This window comes from Bos indicus, chromosome 5 (genome assembly GCF_029378745.1).
Source record: "Bos indicus isolate NIAB-ARS_2022 breed Sahiwal x Tharparkar chromosome 5, NIAB-ARS_B.indTharparkar_mat_pri_1.0, whole genome shotgun sequence".
Lineage (NCBI taxonomy): Eukaryota > Metazoa > Chordata > Mammalia > Artiodactyla > Bovidae > Bos > Bos indicus.
In genome coordinates this window covers 30,358,956-30,377,942 of record NC_091764.1, presented here as the reverse complement: position 1 = coordinate 30,377,942, position 18,987 = coordinate 30,358,956, and the positions used below count along the sequence as shown (strand labels likewise).

The 18,987-nt window shown below is 57.5% G+C and overlaps 1 protein-coding gene across 6 annotated transcripts; it reads left to right on the top strand.

Moving 5' to 3' along the window:
- Positions 1 to 282: 282 nt before the first annotated feature.
- Positions 283 to 18,986, top strand: KCNH3 (potassium voltage-gated channel subfamily H member 3). Of its 6 annotated transcripts, none has more exons than XM_070789152.1 (16): positions 311 to 412; positions 570 to 749; positions 1,849 to 2,082; positions 2,513 to 2,647; positions 3,712 to 3,845; positions 4,275 to 4,518; positions 4,890 to 5,047; positions 5,133 to 5,340; positions 9,520 to 9,801; positions 10,083 to 10,282; positions 10,670 to 10,919; positions 15,516 to 15,733; positions 16,430 to 16,761; positions 17,163 to 17,269; positions 17,870 to 17,907; positions 18,026 to 18,986. In XM_070789152.1, the coding sequence occupies exons 2-16, from the start codon at positions 650 to 652 to the stop codon at positions 18,593 to 18,595; spliced, it is 3,210 nt and encodes a 1,069-aa protein (XP_070645253.1). In that variant the 5' UTR covers positions 311 to 412; positions 570 to 649; the 3' UTR covers positions 18,596 to 18,986. The 6 variants fall into 6 exon arrangements, with proteins under 6 accessions (XP_019816203.2, XP_070645253.1, XP_019816202.2 ...); XM_019960643.2 differs by having other exon boundaries at positions 17,870 to 17,946; XM_019960647.2 differs by having other exon boundaries at positions 17,532 to 17,946; positions 18,026 to 18,214.
- The last annotated feature ends 1 nt before the right edge of the window (position 18,987 follows it).

The window sequence follows — 18,987 nt, the reverse complement described above, 5'->3', positions numbered from 1 at the left end:
GAGAGGGAGCCGACCCGCAGCCGAAACGGGAGCTCCTGCTGCAGCCGCCGCGAGCGGAAGGTGCCGAGAGCACAGTGCGAGCGGAGCCGCGAGTCCAGGATTCGTGGGCTGCCAGGGCGCGAGGAGCAGCGCGCCATGCTCCGGGCCCCGACGGCGGGGACGCCCCCTTGCGCGCGGGCGGCTGGCAGGACCTGCGAGCCCGGGGTGGGCATCGCCCCCCGACGGCTGCGCTAGGGGGCGCGGGGCCCGGTGGGGGGCGGCCGACTTGGGCGCCCTCCCCCGGCGCTGAGCTCCCGCGCCCCGGAGGGATGGGGCGGGCGGCCTTGGCCGCCTAAGATGCCGGCCATGCGGGGACTCCTGGCGCCGCAGAACACCTTCCTGGACACCATCGCCACGCGCTTCGACGGCACGCGTGAGTCCCGACCCTCGTCCCACTATCTCCCGGACCAGCTGTCCCTAGCCAGGGTTCCCTCTAGTCCAGTACCCTGACATCTCAGACTGGAGCCCTCCTGCTCTCGCCTTCCCTTCCCCGAGCCCCACTTTAAGCTGGGACCACCGTCTCCTTTCAGATGCCGTTTCTGAAAAATTCAAAGTCAACGCTGCCCCAGACCAGGCGAAATGACTAGAACTCTCAGTCTGGGAGCCGGGCATGCTCTCTGTGCCTGGGGGAGAGAACCCGGAGCTACTTAATCTAATCTATCCCATCCCTGCGTCTGGCGCTGTCCCATCGACTACCCTCGAACTGGCAGGTTGGGGAGTGAGGCAAGGAAGCGTCAAGAGACAGCCCAGAGGCTTAAAAAAACTGCTGTAGAAAAGAGGTTTGCAAACCAGGATAGAGTAAACCGGTCTCCGGAGAGCACTGTTGGTTCAAGCTCACCTCACTGCCTAAACCCACTGAGCCCGTCTATCCCCAAATAGACAGGTTTGGGGACTCCCACCAAGACTGGGGAAGTTTGGAGAAGGCAACCAGAGTTCTGAATTATGGTTTTCTATGGCTCTGAACCCTGGAAAGTCGTGAAAGCTCCCTTCCTTCTCCTCCTCCCTCAAACTACCGCCACCCACCCCCACCCCCCACCACCCCGCAGTGGGGCTTCCCAGCTCTCTACCTCAGTCTCTGGCTCCTCATAGAGGGTGGAAGCCCCTCTCTGAGGACCCCTTCAGGCTTCTCCCTCTGCTTTGCCTGCACTTGGCTCCCGTAGCCTGCTGATTCAGTGCCCCCCAACCCCCAATACGTTCCTGGCTCCAGGCTGCCAGAGCTCAGCTACCGTCCTTACACCCCCATTGTGGATCACATTCACTAACTCCCGAGCCAGGTCAGGCAGCTGGGGCTCAGGCAGAGTGCAGAATAGATGATGGCTTGAATCGCCTTTCCCAGCGAGGCTCAGTGGGAGGAGCCAAATGGTCCACCTGAGCACCTGGCAGGTGAGGGAACCTGGCCGAGGCTGGGGTGGGGCTGAGGCGGTCCTAGAACTGGTCCTGCAGTTCTCCTGCAGACATCCCCAGTCCCACTCCTTACCCCTGGCTGGTCAGCTCACACTCCAGAGAGTAGAGCACCCACACAGGGCTGCGTTCACCAGCCTCAGGGCTCAGGTATGCCGATTCTCAAATACACTTACACACGATGCTAAGAATGGGTCCTTGCAGGGCACTGAAACACAGGCGACATCCTAACTCCAGTTCATGAACAGCTCCTGTCCTAACCCTCCCCCAGCCCCCCAGCCCAAACACTCACAGGCAGGAGTCCCAAGATTGTCACACCCCCCCTTTGATGGCAGGCAGTGTTAAAGGAAGGCAGTAGACCTCGTGTCCCTTCACCACACACCCGCTCTGAGAGGTGCTCTCTTGCAGATAGTAACTTCGTGCTGGGCAACGCCCAGGTGGCGGGGCTCTTCCCCGTGGTCTACTGCTCTGATGGCTTCTGTGACCTCACGGGTTTCTCCCGGGCCGAGGTCATGCAGCGGGGCTGCGCCTGCTCCTTCCTCTATGGGCCAGACACAAGTGAGCTCGTCCGCCAACAGATCCGCAAGGCCCTGGATGAGCACAAGGAGTTCAAGGCTGAGCTGATCCTGTACCGGAAGAGTGGTGAGGGGCCGTCTGGCCAGCCTGCCTTACTTTCTTGGTCTCACCCAGCCTGGTACCCACCCCATCCACAGTCCCTTCTTTCCACTCCCATCTTCATCTCCCCATCTCATCCCATCTTCCCACATTCCCATCTCCTTTTTCTCAACCTTCTTGGGTCCTCACCACAATCTCAATCAGTCCTCTATTTCCCATCTTGGATTTCCCCCCGCCCCCAGCAGAAGAATTTGCCCATCTTACTTAGCAGGACAGATCTCTGAACACACATGTCTGAATGTCCACTCTGCTCTCCCTTGCCCTTCCTCTCCCTGCTCGATCGAGCCTGAGTGTCCTAAGTGGAGCTGGCTTGTGCCTTAACTAAGGGGTGTCAATGGCCCCTCTGTCATCTTGGGCAGCACAGAAAATGGGAGCTGAGCTGTGTCTTCATGCCCAGGGCTCCCGTTCTGGTGTCTCCTGGATGTGATACCCATAAAGAATGAGAAAGGGGAGGTGGCCCTCTTCCTGGTCTCTCACAAGGACATCAGTGAAACCAAGAACCGAGGGGGGCCTGACAGCTGGAAGGAGTCAGGTGGGTGCCCAGGGGCCACTGATCTGGCTGCTCTGCCTGGGGTGTTGGGTACCTCAGCCTGGGTGGGGCCGTGGTACCCAGCGTGGGCTTGAGGGCCCCCCACCCTACCCGCACTGACTGACTCCTGCTCTGCTGTCTAAGAAGCCTATGGCTCTCTCATCTCTGCAGGCCCAGGTGGGAAAGCTTGCTGAGACACAGTTGGAGTTGTTGGGGTTTTTTTTAAGATTTTTTTGGGTTCGGACCATCTTTAAAGTCTTTATTGAGTTTGTTAAACATTGCTTCTGTTTGATGTTTTGGTTTTTTGGCTGTCAAGCACATGGGATCTTAGCTCCCTGACCAGGGATCGAACCCACACCCTTTGCATTAGAAGGCGGTCTTAACCATTGGACCACCAGGGAAGTCCCAAAAGCTGGAGTTTTGACGTCAACTTTACTAAGAAACGGAAAAAAACACATTCCACTAGTGTCCATGAAGTACCATTTTCCCACTGATTAGTGAGGCCCACCTGGTTCCTTTTCTTCATACAAACCTGTCTGGGGAGCCCTAGCTAAAACCCTCCTTTAAGTCCTTGTGGTCTTTCCCCTCTTGCATCCTCTTAGGGCTTGGGAGTGCCCTTTGGACAGCTCACAGAGCTGTTAACGGAAGCTGCCACAAGGCCTCTTTGCCATTTGCTAATGCTGGGATACTCTTCCCATCCCCCAGCTAAGGGTTGCAGCAACTCTGCCCCTTGGCCTCCTGCTAGCTCAGCACTCCCCCACTCTGGGAACCATCTCCCCACTCCTCTCTCAGGCCTTTCCTAGTGGAGATCCTCTCCTGCCTTGCCCCGGTCCCCCTCCTAGAAGAAGGCACTGGGAGGAGGGTCCATATGCACCCTCAGCACTGCTCGTTGCTGGGGTTGTTGGCAAATGACTCTAGGAAGTGAGAAACGCTGGAGCCCCAGCTCTGAATAGTCTAACTAGTCAATGAGCCAGTCCCTGGGCCAGCACCAGGTGTCTACCCCCACACCCCAGGGTTAAGTGTGTGCGCCCCCCCCGCCCTTCTCTCCAGCCCTTGTTCTTTTGCAGGTGGTGGCCGACGCCGATATGGCCGGGCTGGATCCAAAGGTTTCAATGCCAACCGGCGACGGAGCCGGGCTGTGCTCTACCACCTGTCTGGGCACCTGCAGAAGCAGCCCAAGGGCAAGCACAAGCTCAATAAGGTGGACTGTGCGCTAGGGTGTGTGTGGGAGGGGGGCCCTGGGGGGGCAGGCTGAGGAGATGGAGAAGGGGAACGGAGCCGACCACAGAGAGACTGCTCAGGGGGCCACTCAGGCTCCACTAGCATTTCGGGAGTTGTGGCGAGAGTGTCACCTGCCTGAGTTGTCAAAGGTAAAAGGAGGAGTTTGGACCCTGGAGTCAGATGGCCCTTGGCTCAGTGTTGGCTCCTCTGCTAAGCAGCTGTGTGACCTTGGCTGAGTCACTGGAGCTCCCTAATGCTCAGTCTTCTGATCTATAACCAGTGGGCTCTAAAACCTGTGCCAGAGGTGGTTTTGAGAATGCAGGGAGAGAAAGGAGGCCAGACTCTATCCAAACTCAGCCTGTGCCAATTTACTGTCCTCCCTGCCTGGCCCTGCCCTGCCTCTCATTAGGGGGTGTTTGGGGAGAAGCCAAATCTGCCTGAGTACAAGGTAGCCGCCATCCGGAAGTCGCCCTTCATCCTGCTGCACTGTGGGGCGCTGAGGGCCACTTGGGATGGCTTCATCCTGCTGGCCACCCTCTACGTGGCTGTCACCGTGCCCTACAGCGTGTGCGTGAGCACAGCCCGGGAGCCCAGTGCCGCCCGTGGCCCCCCCAGTGTCTGCGACCTGGCCGTGGAGGTCCTCTTCATTCTCGGTATGTGCACTCTGTGCGTCCCACCCCTGGCGACCCCCGGGCTTTGGTGGGGATAGTCTGCATGGCTTCCACTGCCCCCTGCTGTCCCCCTGGCCTTCCCTTTGTTTATGACCCGTGGCCTTTGAAATAGGACCACGGGTCCATATGTCCCCACTGCTAATGGGTCACTTGACCGCGACCGAGTCATAGCCTCTCCAAGCCTGTTTCTCCCATCATCAAATAGGCATAACAGTACCTACCCTTTGCAGTTACTGTGAAAACTAAGACGATGCATATAAAGGGCCCAGGCCAGTGTCACATACTGAGCCAGGGGCCCAAAAAAGTGTGGCTTCTCCCCAACCCACGCTGAGTCCCGCCCTGACTTCCCACAGACATTGTGCTGAATTTCCGTACCACGTTCGTGTCCAAGTCAGGCCAGGTGGTGTTTGCCCCCAAGTCCATTTGCCTCCACTACGTTACCACGTGGTTCCTGTTGGATGTCATTGCAGCGCTGCCCTTTGACCTGCTGCACGCCTTCAAGGTCAATGTGGTCAGTGCGGTCGGGCTGGGCGGGCTCGGGGGTGGGACGGGCCAGGCCAGCCCTGGGGTGACTGCCCCGCCTCCCCCCACTGCAGTACTTCGGGGCGCACCTGCTGAAGACAGTGCGACTCCTGCGGCTGCTTCGCCTGCTCCCCCGGCTGGACCGCTACTCGCAGTACAGCGCCGTGGTGCTGACCCTGCTCATGGCCGTGTTTGCCCTGCTCGCCCACTGGGTGGCCTGCGTCTGGTTCTACATTGGCCAGCGGGAAATTGAGAGCAGCGCCTCGGAGCTGCCCGAGATTGGTACTGGAGGCTGCTTGCATGTGTGTGTGTGTGTGTGTGTGTGTGTGTGTATGTACATGTGCCCAAGGAATCTGTTCACTCAAGGGTGTGTGTGTCAGGGAAATGTGAGTTCAAGTGTGTGTCAGGGGATATCTGTGAGCTGATACAAGGTGTCAGAGAGATGTGTGCAAGCCTGCGTGTGTACATGCTCACAGCTGTGTGTCTGGGGCGTGTGTGCGAGTATGTGTGTGTGTGTGAGGGGGAGACGGGGGCTGGTGTGTGTGTGCAGAGGGGAGTGTGACAGAGCCTCCCCCTCAAGGCAGGCCCACTCTCCAGCAGCCCCTTATTGTGGAAAAAGCCTGGTAGGCTGCCTGGGAGAGGCTGTTCACCCATCGTGGCCTCCTCGTGGTCAAGCCTGTGGCACTTGCTTCTGTTCCCTGCCCACCTGGGAAGCCCACCCCTCTCAGGAGACCTCTCTCCCATGGTCTCCCATGGTCTCCCATGGTCTCCCATGATCAGGGGCTCCTCACATGCCTGGCACTTTCCCACCAATCTCTTGGAAGCTCATTCTCCACCACCTTGGCTCCTAAGGCCCCTTCCCCGCTCTTTTTGCCTCCGGCAGCACGTTCTCTCATCCGTGTCAGCCTCCCCCTGCCTGAAAAGCAGCCGTTCCCTGCGCCCCACCAGTGTCTTCACTCTCCTTCATTTCACCTCCACGCTCACAGCTCCTCCCTCTGCTTACCTCCCACTCACGACTTAACTCCTGCCAGGAGGGCTTCCACCCCCACTGCTCAACCCAAAATGTCACCCTGCAGGTCACAGTGACCTTCTGGGACCAAACCCTTATCCCCTTGAAGTCCCCAGAGCACCTGACCCTGCCAGCCACCTCTCTGCCCCAGGATGAGGCCTCCTCCTGCCCCGGGCTTTCCTCAGACCCCTCCTCCCCCACCTTGCTCTCCCTGGGCGACTCCACTGGCACCACTGCGTGAACATCTCAGCTTCCGTCCTCTCTCCAAACCATTCTGTTCCAAAATTGAACACACCTTCTTCCGCCCACGCCCTCCAGCCCTCTGGCAACTTCCTGGTAACTGGCCTTTAGCCCCGGTTTCCAGTCAGTGGGCAAGAGGCCAGCTGCTCGGACGCCCCCCTATGACTACCTGCTCCTTGGTGGGGTCAGTCACCCGGAGTCCAGGTTGGCTTTAGACACGTGCTCTGATCAGTGCCCGGGGACGAGGAGACTTCTGTGAATCCTCCCCCGTTCACAAAGCCCACGGAGACTGGTGTGTAGCCCAGAGGCCCACTTGGATATTCCCCAAAGCTCTAGTTGCTGAGCACAGGAACCAGAATGTTCCAGACAGTGTCAGCTCCTTGGCACCTGCCCTTCCCAGAGGGAGGCTGTGGTGGAGGCAGCTCTGAGGTCAGAGGATTGGGAGATAGGTAATGGTGACGCAAAGCCCTGACCCCAAAGTCGTGTGTGTGTGCATTAGCGCTCAGTTGTGTCTGACTCTTTGTGACCCCATGGACTTTAGCCCACCAGGCTCCTCTGTCGGTGAAATTCTCCAGTCAAGAATACTGGAGTGGGTTGCCATTTCCTACTCCAAGGGATCTTCCCCACCCAAGGATTGAACCCAAGTCTCTTGAGACTCCTGCAAATCCCTGGGGTCAGTTGCCTTCCCCAGCAGGATCCAGACGCCTGAGTCTTGCGTCCACGTGAATTCTCCATTCTGACCACCTCACAGGGCTTGCTGAGATGACGTGAAGAGCACCTTTGGCTCCCAGAGGAGCTCTGAGCCCCTCCATGGAGAGCATGGGGGTTGTAGGGGGCTGTCTGACTGTTTTGCAGATCATACCTTGAACCCTAAGTTCCAGAGGGTTTTTCTGTTTGGGGCTGGTACTAGTTCACATTAGGAACTTCCCTGTAGCTCAAACAGTAAAGAATTTGCCTGAAGTTCAGGGGACCCGGGTTTGATCCCTGGGTCAGGAATCCTCTGGAGAAGGGAATGGCAACCCACTCCAGTATTCTTGCCTGGAGAATCCCATGGACAGAGAAGCCTGGCAGGCTACAGTCTGTGGGGTCACAAAGAGTCGGACATGACTGAGCGACTAACACACACACTAGTTCACTCTAGGGGAGTTTCCAAGTCCTTCACAATTTCATCTGCCCCTTCCTTCTCCAGGGAAACTACCCTTAACTGGGTGGGACCTGCACCCAGACCTGCTGAAATCCACCCAGGCAGGGATGTCCGTTGGGGAGAGTGGCACTCCCTGCTGGCCCAGCTCTGTCTGGTGGGAGGTGCCTTCCCTTGGCCTCCTTGCCTTGGTTCTGGGCAGCTGCACTGCCCCGGGTGTGGACACAGAGTTCCGACCCCAGAGTCCCATTAGCCCAGTGGAGATGGGCTGGATTTTCAAAAGTTGGTGCTAAATACTGAGGGAGGTCGTTTGGGGACATCAGCCTCCAGAACAGCCTCTGCAGTTGACCCTTCACGAGCAGAGGCAGTATCCCACCACCAGCATCAGAGGCTGTGGACGCCCCAGGACCAAGACTACATGAGGAGGGGCTCCTCCCTTCATCCTGCTCCTTCTCCTGCCTCCAGCCCCCTCCCTCTCCCCCAGCAACTGGCTTCACCTCAGCGGCCCACCTAAATAACGACTGAAGAGCTCTGTACACTTCCCTGTGTTCTCACATCTCAAGTAACAGGAGGGCGAGTCCTCGCCTTGGCTCAGGATTTCACATATACCCCCAACTCCTCAGCCTGGAGCTTGCTCCCCAGCGTGGACCCCACATTCTAGCTAAGCTACTTGCCTGTACTTGCTGCCAGTTCTAGGTTAGTCCAGGCCTTTCCCTAGATCAGGAATGAGCCCCTCTCAGTTTCTTTATCTCAAAACCACCCATCCTCTGAGACCAAGCACCAGTGCCCCCTCTTTCAGGAAGTCGTCTAACTCTGGCCCATAGCATATGGGTTTGAGCCCCACCCCAGGGCCCTCAGGTGCTGGGTACATTTTTCCCCTGCAGGAAGCTCCTGGGGGTCACCTGGCTCCTGGCACATGTGTGAGGTTCCTGAATGAAGGGCTGGGGGTGAGAGGAGGGGTGTGAGGACCACAGGGGGCTGTGTGTGTGCTGTTAGGGTGAGTGTGGATTAGGGGTCTGGGGAGGGGTATGTGGAAAGGTGGGTCCAACCGCAGCCTGTGATCCTGAGCCCACCCTCTGGACCCCTGTGCTAGAGCTTCCCTCTCTCCCTGGCTTTCCGTGGCCCCCACCTCTGCCAGGACTCTTGGGGCCTCTGTGGACCCTGGGGACCTTCATCTAACACCTTAGAATTCCCACATCCCTCCAGGTGGACTGAGTGACTTTGGGCAGCTGTGGGCTCCTGAGAGACCCCAGTACGCAGTCCCACCCCCTCTAAAGTCTGACCAGAGAATGTGGGGTTGATGGGGAGACTGGGGCGATCTTCATTGTCCTCCCAGTGTCCCTGGCTGGCCTGTGTCTGTGTGTGTGCGGAGCCTCTGTGTTCATTACCTCTGTGCTCATGTCCATGCAGGTGTGTCCCTCTCCTACCTGGCTGTCAGTGTGCAAGCACCTGTGTGTCCTCGTCTCTCTCCCAAGTGTGCACAGGCATGGCTGTGCTCCTGGAACTGTGCTCACACGTGTGTGTCCTTGTCCTCTTGACTGCGTGGAGCACAACTATAGCCTCAATGGGGTATAGGCACACATCCGTGTTGCCGTGCCCGAGAACATGTGCACGAGGTTGGGTGGCGTGTGTGGTTGTGGGGCAGGATGGGACTGAATGGAGGATGGCTTTCCGGAGCTCAGAGAAAAAGTGAGAAGAGTCTAGGAGGATCAGGCAGAGGAGGGGGGCCTGGGAGTGAGGCTGGGGCTGGTACAGCGAGCCCACCAGCCCCTGTGCCCCCTCCAGCTGGGCTCACTGCCTGGGTTTAGTGCCACCGTGGGGAGGAGGGTGCAGCACTTCTCACTGCAGCCTCAGCACCTAGAGACACCGTCTGGGGAGATGACAGTCTCATCCTCATGGGCTTGTCTTGGTGAGGATCAAGGGAGGATGGGGTGTGCAAGGCTGGCAGAGGAGGGACACACCTGGAAAGAAGCATGAGGGTGGGTCTGCAGCCAGGTGCCCCCTCACCCCAGGGGAAGCAGCATGCACACGGTGGCCACAGTGCAGCAGTGCCATCCTGCCCTCTCCCCAGGCTGGCTGCAGGAGCTGGCCCGCCGACTGGAGACCCCCTACTACCTGGTGGGCCGGAGCCCTGCCGCAGGGAACAGCTCGGGCCAGAGTGACAACTGTAGCAGCAGCTTCGGCGAGGCCAACAGGACCGGGCCTGAGCTCCTGGGCGGCCCCTCACTGCGCAGCGCCTACATCACCTCCCTCTACTTCGCGCTCAGCAGCCTCACCAGCGTGGGCTTCGGCAACGTGTCCGCCAACACGGACACGGAGAAGATCTTCTCCATCTGCACCATGCTCATCGGCGGTGAGGCCTGCCCCGCTTCCGGTCCAGGGCCCCGTCCCAGACTCATGACCTCGGCCATGCCCCGGCCTCCCCACCCCCAGCAGGGTCCCCAGGTCCTTCCCCGAGGTGCGTCTGCCTTAGAGGAACAGGGAACCCGAGGCCAGGGCCGGGAGAGGCCACACGGCAGCCGGGGCCTCGCCTAGCGTGGGGGCGGAGTGGGAGCTGGGGGGACAGGTGTGTCCAGCACGTGGCTGGCCGGGCTGGGCAGGTCCTGGAGGTGACCCCTCTGCCCCCCTCCCCAGCCCTGATGCACGCGGTGGTGTTTGGGAACGTGACGGCCATCATCCAGCGCATGTACGCCCGCCGCTTTCTGTACCACAGCCGCACCCGCGACCTGCGCGACTACATCCGCATCCACCGCATCCCCAAGCCCCTCAAGCAGCGCATGCTCGAGTACTTCCAGGCGACCTGGGCGGTGAACAACGGTATCGACACCACAGAGGTGCGCAGGCCTCCAGGGCCGGCCCTTCCAGCCTCTGCTCCTTCCAGGAGCGTGCGCTCCGCCCAAGATTCCGCGGACCGGGCTGGAGGGCAAGGGAGGCAGCATTCTGACCTCCGTGCCTCCGCTCTCTCCTGGGGAGACAGCGGGGAGGAGCAGAAGGCAGCCAAGCCGGCTCGAAGGCCCCTCTCCACCATCGTTAGATCTACAGGCCCTGCTCACTGACGTCCAAGCCCAAGGCCTGGTGGAGAAAAGCAGGGCTGCTGGAGGGGAGGGAGGCCGGTCCCTCCCACGCCTCCCCTTGCTCCTCAGGCTCTCCGGGTGGAAAGGGCTGGCGGGAGGCTGCTCCCATTCTCCACTCTGACCTTCCCCACCTGGTGCCACCCGCAGCTGCTGCAGAGCCTCCCAGACGAGCTCCGCGCTGACATCGCCATGCACCTGCACAAGGAGGTCCTGCAGCTGCCCCTGTTCGAGGCGGCCAGCCGGGGCTGCCTGCGGGCGCTGTCCCTGGCCTTGCGGCCCGCCTTCTGCACGCCGGGCGAGTACCTCATCCACCAGGGCGACGCCCTCCAGGCCCTCTACTTCGTCTGCTCTGGCTCCATGGAGGTGCTCAAGGGCGGAACTGTGCTCGCCATCCTAGGTTTGTGAGGGCGAAGTGGAGGATGCCAGGGCTGGGGAGCGGGGCGGGTGGAACCATGGTCCCTTCTGCAGAGAGATGTGGGCAAGGCCTCCAGGGAGAAGCAGCCAGGGTGGGGTCGGTAGCAGCCGTGGAGCCCTAGGCAAAGCTAAGAGCGGACCCGGTGACCACCAGGTGGCAACACGAAGAAGTGACCTCATCTCCTGGATTTCGGGAGGCCAGGATGAGAGCCAAGTGCCAGCCTTTGGTCTGTGAGAGGACGGAAGGGAGCACTTTCTGTCAAGGGGGAAAAATCAAATGCTAAAGATTCAAGTGCTGGCAAGTGTTCAGGCAGGAAAAAGGGAGGCATGAACGCTATTTTTTTTCTTTTAATTTATTGAAGTATAGTTGATTTACAATGTGTTAATTTCTGCTTTATGGTAAAGTGATTCAGTTATACATATATATACACAATCTTTTTAATATTTTTTTCCATTATGGTTTATCATAGAATATTGAATATACTCCCTTCGCTGCACAGCAGGACCTTGTTGTTTATCTATTCTATATATAATAGATTGCATCTGCTGATCCCAACCTCCCACTCCCTCCCTCCCTATCTTCCCTCCCCCTTGGCAACCATAAGTCTGTTCTCTATGTCTGTGAGTCTGTTTCTGTTTTGTAGATAAGTTCGTTTGTGTCATAGTTTAGATTCCACATATAAGTGGTATCATATGGCATTTCTCTCTCTTTCTGACTGACTTCACTTAGTATGATAATCTCTAGTTCCACCCATGTTGTTACGAATGGCATTATTTCATTCTTTTTTATGGCTGAGCAGTATTCCCATATACATATATACATACATGCCGTCTCTTCTTTATCCATGTGTTGGTCAATGTACATCTAGGTTGTTTCTATGTCTTGACTGTTGTAAACAGTAATGCTATGAACATAGGGGTGCTTGTATTTTTCTGAACTAGAGTTTTGTCTGGATATTTGCCCAGGAGTGGGATTGTTGGACCACATGGCAACTCTCTTTTTAGTTTTTTGAGGAATCTCCATGCTGTTTTCCATAGTGGCAGCATCAACTCAAATTCCCACCCACAGTGTACGAGGGTTCCCTTTTCTCCACACCCTCTCCAGCATTTGTTATTTGTAGACTTTTCAATAATGGCCATTCTGACCAGTGTGACGTGGTACTTCATTGGAGTTTTAGCTTGCATTTCTCTAATAAGTAGCGATGTTGAGCATCTTTTCATATGCCTGTTGCCTATCTGTATGTTTTCTTTGGAGAAATGTCTGTTTAGTTCTAATGCCCATTTTTTTGATCGGGTTGTTTTTTGCTGTGATTATGGTTGTTGTTGAGTTGTATGAGTTGCTTGTATATTTTGGAAATTAAGCTCGTTGGTCATATCATTTGCAAATATTTTCTCCAAATATATTCCATAGATTGTCTTTTCATTTTGTTTATGGTTTCCTTTGCTGTGCAAAAGCTTGTATTTGATTAGGTCCATCTGTTTATTTTTGCTTTTATTTCTATTGCCCTGGGAGATTGACCTAAAAAATTACTAGTATAATTTATGTCAGAGAATGTTTTGCCCATGTCCTCTTCTAGGGCTTTTACAGTACCATGTCTTATGTTTTTGAGCCACTTTGAGTTTATTTTTGTGTATGGTGAGAGGGAGTGTTCTAAGTTCATTGATTTACATGCAGCTGTCCAACTTTCCCACACCACTTGCTGAAGAGCCTGTTTTTTCTCCATTGTATATTCTTGCCTCCTTTGTCGAAGATTAATCGACTGTATGTGTGTGTATGCCATTTTTGTTAGAAAACAGGAGATGCTACTCTCCTAGAGCAGGCCCGGGATTGAGATGGGTGACAACAGAGCTCAGGCTCCAAATACATTTCCCTTCTTGGCAAAAGAAAAGACTGATCCTTAGATCAGTCCCTTAGATAAGAGGGAGAGATTGCAGTTGTGGAAGGGATGTGGTAACAGTGCTGGCCCCAGGGGTCCTACAGTGGAGCCAGCCCTGCATCCAGGCCCTTACATGCTTCAACTCACGCAAACCTCACAAAACCCAGCCGGGAGAAACTATTGCCAGTCTTGTTTTGCATGGAAGGAGACTGAGACTCTGAGAAGTTAATGAGTCGGCAGGCCACTAGGGCTAGAACCTGGCCTGCTAACTCAACCTCAGGCTTCAGACGTTGTGCTCTTAAGTGCTCTGCTCTGGGGAGAGTCCTCCCGCAAAAAGGGTGCGATTTCAGGGTGGTGGGCGACACGGGGCTGCAGGCTCCAGGGCTGTGGGGACGCTGTGGTCTCTGTGGGGAACAGAGGGCCTCACATACAGATGGAAGGTGCCCGGACCACAGCCAGTCCTCAGGCAGCAGTGCTTGCACACTCCCTGTGGGGACAGCTGCTGCTGCCTGGAGAGGCTGGAGTTTGTCACTCACCTGGAGAACCACCTGGCCAGCAGCAACCGTGTGTCCATCCTCTCGTCTCTGAGGATGGTCTTCCAACAGGAACAGAAGAAAGAAATACCATGAGAACCGAGAGAGGCATTGCTCACAAGTTTGGCTTCTGGCCCTACGTGCAGTTAATGCCAGGACCCTGAGCAAATGGAATTATGGCCATTCACGTATGGCTGGCAATCCGGGAGAAATTATGAGGAACTGGAGATAAATCAGAAAGGCAAAAAAGCAGATTTTGACAGTTGCAAACTGGTCACTCCAAAGCAAGATTGTCCAGTGGATTATTAAGCAGATGGCTTTCAGCTTGGAGCTGAGGAAGCAGCGTGGCTGGCAGCTGGCATGGGTCCTGCAAGAATCCCTCTTTGATGCCAGGCGCCAGGTCTCAGAATGCCCGTATCTGGTGTGAAGGCAGCCTCAAGGAGGGCCGCTGCCCACGGCCCACCTTTGCTTCCAGAATTCTCCACGCTGGGACGTACGCCACCTTTGATCCGTCCTGTCCCTGCCCGTATGTTCCAGATGAACGGTTTCCTCTGTTGACTTGGCTGCACTGGACGCCCTGATGGACGCCTGGCTCCCTAGCCTTCATGATAGCCTGGTTTTCTGCTTTGCCTTCACCCCATCTCCCACCTGCCTCCTTAGTTGAACATGCAGGTGCTTGCTGCCTGCTCCTGGCATCTAAGGCTCACGCATCTCTAGCAGTATCAATTCTGGCCTCTACCCCTGTGTATAAACTAACAGCTAAGCATGCAAAGTTAGTTATGGGGGAGGACAGAGGCAAGACAAAGGGAGATGAGCTGAGTGGTGGTGTGGGGAGGACCTCACACGCCTTGATGAGTTGAGCTGGAAGCTCTGGCTGAGGTCAGCTGGAAGCTGGTCCCCAAGACCAGTGGCACGGAACTCCATCCTTGGTCCTGTCCTATCTCTTGTTTTTCTCTCCCCTCTTGGATGAGAACAAGAAATACATCCTTATCCTATTTCCAGATGACACACATGAGGAGAGAGAGCTCATTCATCAGATGATCACACTGAGATCCAAACAGCTCTCAGAAGGAACCAGAAGGATGGCCGGGAGCCAAGAAAATAAGATTTAACGATGATGCGTTCTACACTTAAGTTTGAGCAAAAGTCCGTGAACATTTAGAGGAGGCCTTTAAGCTCAGTGAGTTCTGCTGGCAGCGGGAGGCAGCCCACAGCGGGGGTGGCGGCAAGCCATCTTTTTCCTTAAGGATGAGGAAAAGCTGTCTAATCTTGTGAAATGTCTGGCTGTGGGCTGAGCTTCCTTGTGAGGGCCATGAGTGCTCTGCCCAAGCCCCGGTGGCCAGCCATCCCTGATGGGAATCAGCTATAGGGGATTCTTGTTGAGAGGGAAGGGAAGGAAATGAACTTTGACCGACCATCTATGTGACCAATACTTTATACAAACTCATTTAATCCTCATGTCCCTGATTGGAGACATCCTATTTCATTGATTCTAAGTCATATGTTCCCCCCACACCCCCCTCCCACCCTGCAATTTAACATCTCTTGAGATTGGGGTGCGGACTCGAATTGATGCCATTTTACTATCGCTGTCAGCCAGGTGGCAGTCTCACTTGGGTGGTGGGGAACCCCTCCGTTGACACCTTCTGGTAAGATGAAGAAAGCACCACAGACTCAGTTCAGGACAGGATCTGCCATGTAGAAGAGGCACCAAGGCTCGGTGCAATAACATGACCCTCCCTCCCCCCAACACACACACAGCACTAACTTGCTGGTTCCACATACTGGTTCCTAGACAAGCTCCATCTGAATCACCCACGGGGCTTAAAAACAATTGCGTGGGCTCCAGTAGATATTATGATTCTGTACATAGTGATGGGGCTCCTTCCCTGGGGAGTCTGATAGGTTTAACTTTCCCAGAGGATTCTGATCCACATGCAACTTGGAGACCATTAGACTTAAAACTTGGGTGTTTCAGCACAGTGCTTTGACCCCAAAGGTGACTGAGCACCCGGGCCACCGGGCTGTTCTGAGAAGCCAGTGAGGCGGGCAGCGGGGGCTGGCCAGCGTCTGGGCCCCCCCGCTCCTGTCCTGGCTGGAGAGGCCCCAGGCATCCCCTGTCTGGTGGCTGAGGGACAGGGCTTGCTGACCTCTGCTGGCTCTTCTCAGGGAAGGGAGACCTGATCGGCTGTGAGCTGCCCCGGCGTGAGCAGGTGGTCAAGGCCAACGCCGATGTGAAGGGGCTGACGTACTGCGTCCTACAGTGTTTGCAGCTGGCCGGGCTGCATGAGAGCCTGGCACTGTACCCCGAGTTTGCCCCCCGCTTCAGCCGGGGCCTCCGAGGGGAGCTCAGCTACAACCTGGGTGCTGGTGGAGGCCCCGCCGAGGTGAGGGCGCTGGGTCTGTGCGCGGGAGGGCTGGAGGCCTGGGGAGTTGGAAAGGGGGTCCGTGGGGGTGCTGTGTGAGTGCATGGCCTGGTGTGAGCGCATGGCCTGGTGTGAGCACTGCATGCATGATGGGGGTGGCTCCACACTCTCCCGCCCCTTCACTCCCTCACACCAGCCCTTAGAGCCCAGCCCTGTCCTGCTCAGCCACCTCTCCTGCTCTCCCTGGCCCAGGAGAGTCTGACCAAACCCACTGGTACCAGACAAGGAGGCTGTGTGCAGGGGATGGGCGGTGCCCTCAGGTCAGGCCACCTCTGCAAAGTGCGCTGCCATGACCCAGGACCACTCTGAGGGGGCTTTTGAGTTTCCCTGCCTTATGTCACTAATTCCAAACCAGTTTTTAGTACCGGGTCCTCCTGGACAGTTCAGTGTGCCTCAGAGACCAAGTAGAGAGACAGCGTGTCCGTGCTTGGCTAGAATTTTGAGGGACAGTGAACGCCTCCAGGGCTGGTGGCTTTGAGATGGCAGCAGGAAAACACCCCTTCCCCCTGCTGAGCCTCCTCCTCAGGAGATAAGAGACACCCACATCTGTTTTAACAAAAACAGCTCCTGGCTTCTAGGACCGTGAGACCTGGCAGGGAGAGTGAGTGGGACACTGGGGTGCTATCCATGCTGAGTCCCTGCCCCTGCTCTCCCCAGGCGGACACCAGCTCCCTGAGTGGCGACAACACCCTCATGTCCACCCTGGAGGAGAAGGAGACAGACGGGGAGCAGGGCCCCGCAGCCTCCCCAGCCCCAGCTGATGAGCCCTCCAGCCCCCTGCTGTCCCCTGGCTGCACCTCCTCGTCCTCAGCTGCCAAGCTGCTATCCCCGCGGCGAACTGTGCCCCGGTCCCGGCTGGGTGGCAGAGGGCGGCCAGGCAGGGCTGGGGCTTTGCAGGCTGAGGCCGGCCCCTCAACTCACCCTCGGAGCTTGGAGGGGCTGCGGCTGCCCCCCGTGCCATGGAATGTGCCCCCAGATCTGAGCCCCAGGTGAGCGAGCTCTGGGCCACTGAAGTCAGGCAGAGCTAGTGACAGGGCTGGGTCCCCAGCCAGCCACACTGCTGCCCTGGATGCCCATCCTTCCATCCTAACCCCTCTCAGCCTCCTCCAGGAAGCCCCCTTGACTACCCCACCTCCTCCCTGCCCCAACTCCACCATTCAGGCCATGCACTGCTCAGAACTCTTGCTGTTTCATACCGCTCAAGCTAGAAACTGCAAGCTCCTAGGGAAAAAGGGACCACGTGTTCCACCCTTCTCTTGGGACCCCAAGCCCCTGGCCTAGCTCCAGCTCTTGTAGCTTCTGTGGACAGTGGGGCATCTTGTCCTGTAAAACAGAACACTGCAGTGTCTGTCTGTTGACTGATTTGTTGCCCTGGCGCCTGCGTCCGCAGGGTCGTAGATGGGATTGAGGACGGCTGTGGCTCCGACCAGCCCCAGTTCTCCTTCCGTGTGAGGCAGTCTGGCCCGGAATGTAGCAGCAGCCCTTCTCCTGGACCAGGTACTAGGGCTCAGTCCGTGGGGAGGCTGGCAGAGCAGGCCCCTTGCCCTGGGGGCCTCTGAGAAACTGGCAGGGCACAGACTTTGGATGCCTTCTTGCCCTCATCCATCTGCATGGTTTGGGCGGGGGAGTTTGGTGGGTAACACCAGCACCTTGGTGTTGGAAGGTAGCTGAAATGGAGCTTAGATCTCTGCTGCCAGCTTCCTATCTGTAAAAAGGTGGTTGTGCATGTTAAATGAGATAATGTTGTTAAAACCCTTAGAAGTGTCTGGCCCACTGCGGGAGATACAGGGCTGGGGAAGCAGAGTTGAAAATGACCACCGGGCAGGCCCGGCAGCCCTCAGAGTGTCCCCTAGCCTGGAAGACAGAACAAGAGACAATCACGAAGGCAGCTTCCCAAGGGGGAAGCCCGAGTCAGTGTGCCCGAGGCTCCCTGGCGGTTTGCACTGGATTCAGCAACTCGGGCAAGGTTACAAATGGCTGCTCCTGGCGGCAGGCCTGGCCAGGCCAGTGTGGTCTGTGCTCACCAGGCAGAGGCCTGGACCCCGCGCTATCTTCATTGACCAGCCCTGGCTGGTAACCCCTTCCTACTGTCCACAGAGAACGGCCTGCTCACTGTCCCCCTTGGGCCCAGCGAGGTGAGGAACACAGACACGCTGGACAAGCTTCGGCAGGCGGTGGGTGAGGGGCCAGGTGGGGTGTGCCTGCTGTTGGCGGGTCCCGGCTCCACTCTGACCACGCCCACCCTCCCTGCAGGTGATGGAGCTGTCTGAGCAGGTGCTGCAGATGCGGGAGGGGCTGCAGTCCCTTCGCCAGGCTGTGCAGCTGGTCCTGGCACCCCGAGGGGAGGGCCCCTGCCCGGCCGGGGCCTCTGGGCTGCTGCAGCCCCTGTGTGTGGACACTGGGGCATCCTCCTGCTGCCTACAGCCCTCAGCTGGCTCTGTCTTGAGTGGGACCTGGCCCCACCCTCGTCCAGGGCCCCCTCCCCTCATGGCTCCCTGGCCCTGGGGCCCCCCTGCATCTCAGAGCTCACCATGGCCTCGAGCCACTGCTTTTTGGACCTCCACCTCTGACTCGGAGCCCCCAGGCTCAGGAGAACTCTGCCCTGAGCCCAGCACCCCTGGCTTACCGCCTCCCGAGGAAGGGGCTAGGACTGGGCCCCCGGAGCCCATGACCCAGGCTGAGGCTGCCAGCACCGGAGAGCCCCCACCAGCTTCGGGGGGCCACGCCTTGCCCTGGGAGCCCCATAGCCTGGAGATGGTGCTTATCGGCTGCCACGGCTCTGGTACAGTCCAGTGGACCCAGGAAGAAGGCACAGGGGTCTGACCACCAGCCTCAGAACTCAGTGTTGCCAGACCTGCTTCCATCTGCTGCTCTGCCCAAGCTCAGGGTGGAGAAGGGGACAGCCACCCCCCACCCACCGGGGACTCCGTGCTACCTGCGGACTCAGGGCAGGGAGCTAGACAGCAAATGAACGCCTGGCCCCGGACTCACAGGGTGGACGGGAACTTCAGGGGCAGGCCCCAGCCCAGGAATCTCTGGGCTCCTACTCCTGGGGCCCTTGCTCCCCTCAGCCTGCTCCTCTGACCACCCTGTCGCCCTCTGCAGGCTGGGGGGCAGTGGCCCGAGGCCCAGGAGGGGTTCTGCTATCCCCTGCATGTGCCCCTGCCTCACCTGTCACCATGTTTTTTATATTAAAAAGAGAATAAAGAAACTAC